We start from the raw sequence: 10388 nt of genomic DNA, 5'->3' as shown, positions 1-10388 counted from the left end.
TACAGTCCATGCAATTCTCAAGGCCAGAAGACTGGAGTGGGTAGCCCGTTCCCTTCTCCAGCGGATTTTCCCAACCCAGGGGTCAAATCCATGTTTCTTGCATTGCAGGCAGATTCTTTACCAGCTGAGCCACCAGGGAAGCAAATGCAGCAGCTGCGTAGGGCTCATTGTTCAGTCGGGCTGGGGAGCAGGAGAGGCACAGCAGACACAGCTGGGATATGTGAGGAGTGTCTGTGGTAGCAGAGGCCTGCAGGGATTTGCTACAGCCTGAGGCAAGTAATATGCTTTCCCAGGGAAGTTGGCCCCAGCTTGTGGGTCCCTCGGTAGTGCCAGACTACACAGGCTCCCAGTAAGGTATGGGCAGTAACCTGCCTGCTCACAGCTTGATGGCAGTTGCAGCAGCCTTCACACCCACTCCTGGGGTCACAGATTGCAGCAGTGGCCCATCCTGCCTCTGGCACTTATAAAGGTGGTGTCCTGCCATCTGCAAGCGTTCAGAGTTAGAAAGTCCCTTGTCTCTCTGGCTGGCCCAGGCTTTCCCCTGGACTCCCTCAACTGTGGGCGGAGGAGCCTGGTAGGCTGCAGTCCACAGGGTTGCTAAGAGTTGGACACGATTGAGTGACTTGACTTTCACTTTTCACTTTTATGCATTGGAGAAGGAAATGGCAACACACTCCAGTGTTCTTTCCTGGAGAATCCCAGGGACGGGGGAGCCTGGTTGGCTGCCGTCTATGGGGTCGCACAGAGTTGGACATGACTGAAGAGACTTAGCAGCAGCAGCAGTCTATCTTCATGGCAGTTAAACCTGTCCTCTTCCTAGGGCCTGACTCCAAAGACTGAGCCTCAACACCCAGCCCCAACTCACCATGGCAGGCATGCAAACAAGCATCTCAGGCTGGGAAGTGCTGGTCAGCACTGATCCCTGTACTGAATTCTCTCTGCTTTGCCTTCTGCTCACCTGTTGCTATGCTCCCCCCTCTGAGGCTCTGAAGCTGCCCCCATTTCCCTCCATGAGGGGGTTTCCAAGTGTGTGGAAACTTTTCCTCCTTTATAGATCCCTCCCTGAAGCACAGGTGCTGTCCTGATCCCCTGTCCTGATCCCTCTGGCTCTTTTTTTTTTTTTTTTCTGATTTCTTTTGCCCTACCCTGTTACATGGAGATTAGCTTAGAGGTCTTCTGCCAGTGTTCAGTAGATGCTCTGTAGGAGCTGTTCCACATACAGACGTATTTTTTATTTATTTATGGGGAGGAAGATGATCTCCACATCTCACTCCTCTGCCATCTTGAAAGCCCCCCCTCCCCAGTAGGTATTTTCATGGCATAGTGATTAATTGTGTGGTTAAGAACATTCACTGGGTTCATATCCTAGCTCTCAAAGTGAAAGTGAAAGTCACTCAGTCGTGTCTGATTCTTTGCAACCCCATGGAATATATAGTTCATGGAATTCTCCAGGCTAGAATACTGGAGTGGGTAGCCTTTCCCTTCTCCAGAGGATCTTCCCAACCCAGGGATAGAACCCAGGTCTCCCGCATTGCAGGCGGATTCTTTACCATTTGAGCCACCAGGTAAGCCCAAGAACACTAGAGTGGGTAGCCTATCCCTTCTCCAGCAGATCTTCCCAACCCAAGAATTGAACCAGGGTTTCCTGCATTAGGCTACATGCTATATGCCTTTAGACAAGTTACTTAAGCTCTCTATGATCATTTAAATAATACTAATTATAGTACCTATTTTATACGGTCACTTTGAGGTTAAATGAGCTAATTCAGGCAAAGAGCTTATAACAGAGCAAAGCATACGGTCATTAACTCTGAAAATGTTAGCCAATATTATTCAAGAGCCTCTTTCTTCAGTTAAAGTAATATGCATATGTTAAATGTACTGAAAGGTCTGCGGCCACATTCTTAATGGCATTTGGCTTGATTATAGCCCAATAATGGAACGCCTTTTGCACTCAACTCCCTCCTGAAGAAACACTATGAGGAAATTTTAATGATTACTAGGCAGTTCTCATTCGTCTGGAATATAGTTTGGACCAGAACCTCCAGGGGCCATGCAGTTTTCAGGAATACATATGCCCTTAGTCTTTGTAAGACCAAAAAGAACCCTCAAAACAGAGTCATATATCTTGAAAATAACAGTGACAATTTGAAATCAATATCTCATAATGTGAAAGACCACCCAAAGAATTGAATCCGAGCACACGAAAATTGTAAGGACAGGCAAACTGTTTCACAATTACAGTGCAAATTGATAGCTCAAGTAAGTCCATTATTTTAAAGATAAGGTATCTACTATTGTCACGTATCCTGTTAACAAAATAAAATGAGAAGTTCCAAGCACTCTTGAAAAATTAGGTAGTAACCCAAGAAAACTAGGTTACAGGAGCATGCCTAAAGATATATCTCTTAAGGTACAGGGTATTTTAACTGGAAACCATGCATTAAAAAATGACTGAATACCTTTGGTGGCCCAGTTCCCTCAGTTTGAATGTGGATATGGAAGACAAACACAGCACAGTTGACAAACCACCGGACTGGGAGATAGAGAAGCATATTTGTGTAATTTGGCCTTGAAGATCAAGCTGTTAATGGCTAAAGTTCTTACTTCACAGCCTTGCACAGCTCTGGGAGGGACTGTCACTCTCATTGGGTCCTCACAAAATTAAATACAGTTCCGTGAGCAAAATTATAGATTTGGTCTCATCAGTGGTGCCCTCTGGAGTTGTGCAGTAACAGCCTGCACAGCTGCACATGGCTATTCTGACATAAAATAGTATTCTAGGCTCTTGTAAGTTATGGCATAGGAACTCTGAATCAGGCAGGAGAGAGAAATATGAAACACACATTCTCTAGTTCTTATGTACATCTCAAGAAAGTAAATTCTGGCTTATTTTCAATCATTCCAAGACTCCACAATGTCAACTTTTCAATAGATACTCTGCCAGTTCCTGTTAAATAAACAATATGTGATAGCCATTTATGCTTAATCTGAATGTTCATAAGCATAAATGTCACTAAATGCTTGAAAGATAAATTTCTTTATATACTTACAGTGCAACTGCAGAGCTACCCTGCAGATCTGTAAGCTTTGTAGCTTTGTAGAGGTTTAAACTTTTATGGTTTGTAGAGGTTTGTAGAGGTTTAACCTTTTATGGTTTCAATTTGCTACCACCTCGGGCAAAGGGATTTGAAACATCAAGTTACTGAAGCTCCTTAATTTCTTGGCAAGACTTAAGTGAATTCTAGGATACTCCATGCAGTCAGCTTATCACTAATAGATTTTTTAAGATAAATGCATTTAACATTTATACTCAATGGGCTTTTTTTAAATAAAGCAATTACTTACACAGCATTAATTATATAAGTTGCCTCCTCCTGACTATTCAAATTCTTGTCTTCCAGGGCCATTTCTGAATATCGACACATCAGGTCCTGAAAAAAGAACAGCCATATCATGCCTTAAAGAATCCTCTTCAGGGATGAAGAGGCATAAAATGACCAGGGGCCTTTTCTGATGTGTGATACTATTGACCGTGTCTGGGGCTTGAAATCAAACCCACCAGTAACATTTTTCCTTCTGTAAAGGGTTTAAAACATTACACAGCAGCTCCTGTGGGGTCAGGCCCCTGCCCACCTCTCTAACCTCATATTGCTCTTCCTGCTCTCTCACTTCCAGTCACAAAGACACAGATAGGCCTTTTCTCAGCTCCAAGAACACACAGCTTTCTCCCACCTCAGGGCTGTTAGCGGACAATGTCTTCACTCCCAGTGAAACCAAGCAGAAACTCATGGGGCTCCTGGGCAAGAAAGTCTATCTGTGTTACCTGTTTCTCTCGTTTACAGGGAACAGACTCAGCCTCCATGACCTTCCCTGATTCCCAAGGGCAGGTTCAAATAGCTGTAGATCAGGGAAGGGAGGGGATGCAGAGACAAGGGAGGAGTAGGCAAAACACAACAGTGCAGCCTTGGGGCGGAGCCCTGGTTCCCCCTCGAGGGACGCATATAACAGTATCTCTGAGCTCTTCTGTAGAACTAAAACCCTGAATACATGGAAGATGTTAACTACTTGAGGAAGCATTCCTCATTCCACAGAGGTCACAGTTTGATAATCTCAGGGACCACAGAAGCTCATCAGGAGATCACTTGAGATCAGACTAAAGGAGTGAAGGCCCTGCACACACCCTGACCCTTATCAGTAACCCCACCCTTGAGCCATTGCTATAAAGTGAAAAGTGAAAGTGAAGTCGCTCAGTCTGACTCTTTGCCACCCGATGGACTGTAGCCTACCAGGCTCCTCTAACCATGGGATTTTCCAGGCAAGAATACTGGACTGGGTTGCTATTTCCTTCTCCAGGAGATCTTCCCAACCCAGGAATTGAACCCCGGTCTTCCGCATTGTAGGCAGACGCTTTACTGTCTGAGCCACCAGGACCCCTGGGTTGGAACACACAGTTTTGAGGGCATGAGCCCACTGTGTCCCCCTTTGTCTGACAAAGCAATAAAGCTATTCTTTTCTACCTCACCCCAAACTCTTGTCTCCAACATTTGACTCAGAACTGGTGCACAGAGGCTAAGTTTCAGCATCACCAGGGCCAGGACTAGGGTCAGAGGGCACTCGCCTCTCAGGTGCAAATTTAAGGGGTACAAGAAACTCAGTAACTAAGATAAATAATATTTTAATACAATAACATTTTTTTAATTAATGACAAAAAGCCTTGGAGAATACAATATCAAACCCAGTCCTGAACTTGCACCATTCCACCTCACTTTCTTTTCAAGCTGACCTTAGGTCTACTTGCCAGCAAAACCAATTTACTGACACCAGATTGTGGTGCAGCAAAGTACAGTGTTTATTGCAGGGTGCCAAGAAAGGAGAATGGGCACCTAATATTCAAAAGACCCAAAATCCCTGATAGCTTTCAGGGAAGGGTTGTTTTTTTCCCCAAACTTTAAATGTGTGTGTTGGCGTACAGCCGACTCACAATGTTGTGGTAGAGTCAGGTGAACAGTGAAGGGACTCAGCCGTACACGTACATGTATCCATTCTCCCCAAACCCTCCCTCCATCCACTCTGGCACAGAACTCTGAGGAGAGTTCCATGTGCTAAACAATAGGTCCTTGTTGGTTATCCGTTTTGAATATAGCAGTGTGTACAGGACATTAGGGAAGGTTTTTTAAAGGCAACGTTTGGGGCAAGGGTTGCAGCTCAGAGACTTCCTTAGGACTGGTAGATGGTGAGGTGACAGGTAGGGTGGTGTTTTGGAAATCTTAATCATCAACCAGTCTGAGGTCTATGTACTGGTGGTCATCATATAGTCACCACCTGGGTAGGGGGTCTTAGATTCTGCAGAACAACTCAAAGGTATGCAACAGATCATTATATATATCCCTTGGGGGGAGACCTAGGACTCATGGAACTATTATTTAGGCTATCTTACTTTTCTTGCTTGACTGCTTTTCTTTTGTTTCTGCATTCCCTCATTTCTCTAATTAGTAACAGTTTGAGTCTTCATTTTGGAACTCAGGCGAGAGCTAGGAGACTAAAAAGGCCTTTTTCTACAGTGACAGTGGCCATGGAGGGACTTTCATCTCTGGGAAAGCTCTGCAGTGTCCTGCTTCATTTTAGCTTCACCTTAATCCTAGCCTTGTTGGATCCTGTCCTTGAACTTTCAGTACTTTGATACTATGGATTTTTTATTAGCATCACTTTGGATTTTTTTAACATTGCATTACAACACAGTTTATCTTGATTACCGAGTTTTGGGCATCCTCTTTAATTTTGCACCAGGGCAAATGCCTCACTTGTCTCACCCTATTCCCAGGGAATCCATTGGATACCTTGTGAATTGTTTGTTTGTCAGCTCACATACCCTTCATTGTGGTTTTGATCACAATAACCAGCCTCTTCTCAGAAGTCTGCCCTCAGACAAGAGGACAGCTATATTCAGGGAGAGCTACAAGCAGCAGGGAGCTCCTACCACCTCCTCTTCCTGTCATGCCTCATCTCACATCTTTAGGGGTTCCTCCTCCAGGGAATATCACCAAAGTCAGAGCTTTGTAGCACCCACTCCATGTGATCCCAACATTCTCACTCAGGCTTCTGTAGGGCTGGCTGCTTCTCATTGTCTCACTGATGTTGCAACGTCAACCTGCTCCTTCTCTGACCAACAAAGCCCTTCCTTTACTGTATTTCACAGCATCCTGTTTTCTTTCTTCGTAGTGCTTCTGATAGTTTACAATTATTTTATTTACTTGCTTACTTTTACTCGGTTATTGGATCCTCTTACTAGCAGTCAAGCTTCAAAGGACAGAAGCCATATCTATGCCTGTCATTTAATCAACCTCCCCCCAGCCCTGGAATGTCAGCACAATCCCGGGTGCTCCACTAACAACTGCACATCAAGTCAGCATCCCTGCTTCCTGTGGACTGAGAACTGGATACTGATGAAAAGGTGTGCCCATTTGTGAAGGTGAATGACTGCTTTATGGGTCCACTTAAAATTATTCATAAAATTAAAGGAAATCTCCCTGAGGGATTTGGATTATAAAAGCCTATAAAATCTAAAACAAACAAACAAAAACAAAACCTCCTGAAAGGATATAATTTTCTATTTTCTTACCATTGAAGGCAGATTCTCTGCATCAGAATGTCTAATCTACAGGAAAACAAAATAAACTCAGCTAAGTAATAAAAAGTATTATTAGGATACAAAATAAAGGAGTAGAATAATAAAGGCCTAATGAAACCTTCAGATTTTGCATCATTAGTAGAACATTGCTATACTGGCAGGAATACACTTACAAAGTATCGAGAAAAGATTTGTGAGTCAAGAGTTCTTAAGGACGGATATTGCTGTTAGGGAGAAAATTACAATTCTAACTTCTCATATCTGGGGCACCAGGGAACTGGAGTCCATACACCTACTTTGGCAAAGAGACTGACTACTAACAATTTCCCCCAGCTTTTAAAATATTTCTTGTTTCTTCTTTCTGACTGATTCTTTAATGCAGCACATCTTCAAGTCCTAGAAGATATATAAATGCTAATATGTACTTCCCAGTATCCCTTTCATTTTAAATACCTGTAGTTGTTCATCTATGTAAGGAAGTTTTAGAATTTCTATTGCAGATGGTCTCAATGAAGGACTCTTGTTCAACATGCTGTAATGTTTAAAAAGAAGATTATTTTTCAAGTGAACTAAAATGTAAGCACAATTTAAAATTGTTTATGCAGCAATACATTTCTTTCCATACCTTTCCATAATGGCATTCAGCTGTCTTGGGTATCTCTCAGGGAGAGAAGGAGTGTCTCCTTCAACAATTTTTAAAACAATGGATAAGAAATTGGAGCCAGTGAATGCATGATTCATGCAGCACATCTCATACAAAATGCATGCCAGGGACCTGAAGACATAGTCAAAGAATCTGAATGAGGAATAAATGTCCTCTTTTAAATTTGATCATCATACAAAGTACAAAACCTCAGATGTGCTAGGGCACTGGATGTGAGGCACTAACATACACTTTGTTTTCTACTTAAATACATGTTTATTAAAAAAAAAAAAAAAAGGAAAAACTGAAAGAAGAAAGCACAAAATGCAAGTTTGAATGAACACCTTTTGTCAGAGGAGAGCAAACAATCCAACAGGAATATGCCTATACAGAGTAGGGACTCAATAAATATTTGATAAAGGTAGTAAGGAATCTTTGAATTAACCTCTTTGAAGGAAAAATAAAATGCAGATAAAAACTGTCTTCCTAAGGCAGTTCAGTTAGTGTTATATATGCAAAATGAAATTTAAATTTATTAGCCTAGCCTTCCCTCTAATGTGTGCCCAAGAATTTTGAAAAGGAAGCTGATATCTTTATTAGTTTTCTAAATAGAATCCATTTGCAAATAGGGTGGGAGAGTGGTTGCCTGCAGCTCATATTAATATGCATAAATTCTCCCTTCAGGAATATGAAACAGAATATTAAGGTTCTAGATCAGTCCAACAGTAATTTGTAATAACTATGCAAATCACTCATCTCTAAACCAGTAGAAAAATATTTTAAATAATCTACATCATTAAGAAAACTAAGGGGAAATTTCTGCCTGAACTTAGTGTTAGGAAAGAATTTTTCTCCTGAATAATGGGTTAATTTTACCTTCTGGGTATTTTTAATTATATAACTAGCCAGGTCTCCCTTTTCTTATTAGTTGTTTGAAAGATCAGAAATAAATTTGCCACTGACCTTGTGTACCTGTGTTTTATGTAACTTCAAACATAAAAGGCAAAGTATATTATCAATATATACATACATACATGAATACTGTCTTTTTAACCATTTTGTGGGTGTTCAACAAAATGTGCATTTGTAAGAAAATCCTGGATGCATACATTGAAAATGTTTCTGTTCCAGTAAATAATAACACTAAAAATTTTTAAATGATTGGTACTTTACATATTACAAAGCGCTTTCATACAGATCTCAACAGAGCCTCATAATTTCCCAGTGAAATAGAGCCAATAACATATTTTCCCCCTTTTTGACATGATGAAACTGGCTCAGAGAAGTTAAATGATTTGGTTTAAGTTAAACTGACTCTTGAGTTAAGTACTTTTCTTTTCAAATCTGAGACTATTCCCATTATAGAATACTAGAAATAAGAGGCGGAGAAGGCAATGGCACCCCACTTCAGTACTTTTGCCTGCCTGGAGGAGCCTGGTGGGCTGCAGTCCATGGGGTCACTAAGAGTCAGACACGAATGAGCAACTTCACTTTCACTTTTCACTTTCATGCACTGGAGAAGGAAATGGCAACTCACTCCAGTGTTCTTGCCTGGAGAATCCCAGGGACGGGGGAGCCTGGTGGGCTGCTGTCTATGGGGTCGCACAGAGTCGGACACGACTGAAGTGACTTAGCAGCAGTATTAGCAGCAGAGTTACCACCAGAAGAATGGTAAAACAATGTATAACTGACAAGTGTAAAACTAACCAGTTACTAGAGGGAAAAAAATCAAACAATAAAAATTAAATTAAAACCAAAAAAGCAAGAAAGGACAAAAGAACATAAAACAAGTGAGATGTGAAGATTAAAAAGAAGACAAACTGTCATTAAGCATTTCAACATGATTATGGATATCAAAAAGGTCAAAAGACACTACAAACTACCAGAATTAACAATTGAATTTAGCAAGGTTGTTGGATACAAAGGTCATTTCTATAAGCCTGAGATAAATTTTAAAACAAAATTTTAAATGTCCTTTACATTAACATCACAAAATGTCAAATATGTAGGAATAAATTAAACACAACATGTGCAAGACGCTTCACTATAGCCTTAGTACTCTGCTGAGAGAAATTTTAAAAAAAAAAAAAAAGGAAGGGATAAATTCACACTCTTGGATTGGGACATTCAATATTCTGAAGATATCAATTTTCCCCAGAACATCTATAGATCTAATGCAATATAAATCCAAATCCTAGCAGACTTTTTTGTAGCTGACTCTAAAGTTTACATGGAATTACAAAAGGAAAAGGGTAGCCAAGGCAACTGAAGATGAATAAGTTTGGAGGTTCTGTATTACCAAACAGCAAGATTATTATGAAGTTACATTTCTTATGAAAGTATGATACTGGCGAGGAAGAAAAAAATATAGCAGTGGAACAAAATACAGATCAAACCAGATCTGCACATAGTCAACTAGTTGACTAATGCAAAGATAAACTGCACTGTGGTAGAGAGAAAGATGATCTTTTTAATAAATTATGCTAGGACAGTTGAACATCCATATGGAAAATATTACATACGAATGCCTCTCTCACATCATATTCAAGCACAAAAACCAATTAAAGGTGGGTCTAAATGAAAATAGAGTCATAAAAGAGAAAACAGGTAAACATCTGCCTGATCTTGGTGTAAGTAAAGATTTTTTTAAGTAAAATGCAAAAAGCATGAACAAAAATGGACTTCATTAAAATTATAAACATCTATTCACAAAGTCAAATCTGGGTTTCATGAAGACATAATTCTACCTGAGTCATACTTGACGAATGTATTGGGGTTATAAAAAGATGAGGAACTATCTGGCTAGATAGACCATGGAACAATTAGATTTAGAGGACAACTCGGTAATCAATTTTGATGCAAAACTACTCCTTTTTTTTGGAAATCCTCTCAGCTACACTGAATGCATGCTGCTTTCCATTTACCTATTTTATTTTGAGCTACTGATATTGGCTGTGCTGCAGCACACGGAGACTTCGGGATAGCATATTCAAAAGCAGAGACATTACTTTGCCAACAAAGGTCCGTCTAGTCAAGGCTATGGTTTTTCCTGTGGTCATGTATGGATGTGAGAGTTGGACTGTGAAGAAGGCTGAGCGCCGAAGAATTGATGCT

At 40.8% G+C, this 10388-nt stretch overlaps 1 protein-coding gene across 6 annotated transcripts in view; it reads right to left on the bottom strand.

Moving 5' to 3' along the window:
- The window catches only part of NEK11 (NIMA-related kinase 11), a 276447-nt gene that overhangs the window by 165344 nt on the left and 100715 nt on the right, over window positions 1-10388 (bottom strand). For 3 of the 6 annotated variants that reach the window (XM_010834960.1, XM_010834964.1, XM_010834962.1), the window contains 4 exons: window positions 7257-7406; window positions 7085-7163; window positions 6623-6658; window positions 3349-3434 (listed from right to left, as the gene is read on the bottom strand). The exons of 1 other annotated variant lie outside the window; for it this stretch is intronic. In XM_010834960.1, the coding sequence (XP_010833262.1) occupies window positions 3349-3434; window positions 6623-6658; window positions 7085-7163; window positions 7257-7406 (351 nt within the window). The remainder of the gene's footprint in view (window positions 1-3348; window positions 3435-6622; window positions 6659-7084; window positions 7164-7256; window positions 7407-10388) is intronic. 2 more of the 6 variants (XM_010834961.1, XM_010834966.1) reach the window with 1 other exon arrangement.

This window comes from Bison bison, unplaced genomic scaffold, assembly GCF_000754665.1.
Source record: "Bison bison bison isolate TAMUID 2011002044 unplaced genomic scaffold, Bison_UMD1.0 scf7180017864037, whole genome shotgun sequence".
Lineage (NCBI taxonomy): Eukaryota > Metazoa > Chordata > Mammalia > Artiodactyla > Bovidae > Bison > Bison bison.
The sequence above is the reverse complement of the archived record's forward strand: the minus strand, read 5'-3'. Positions and strand labels throughout refer to the sequence as shown.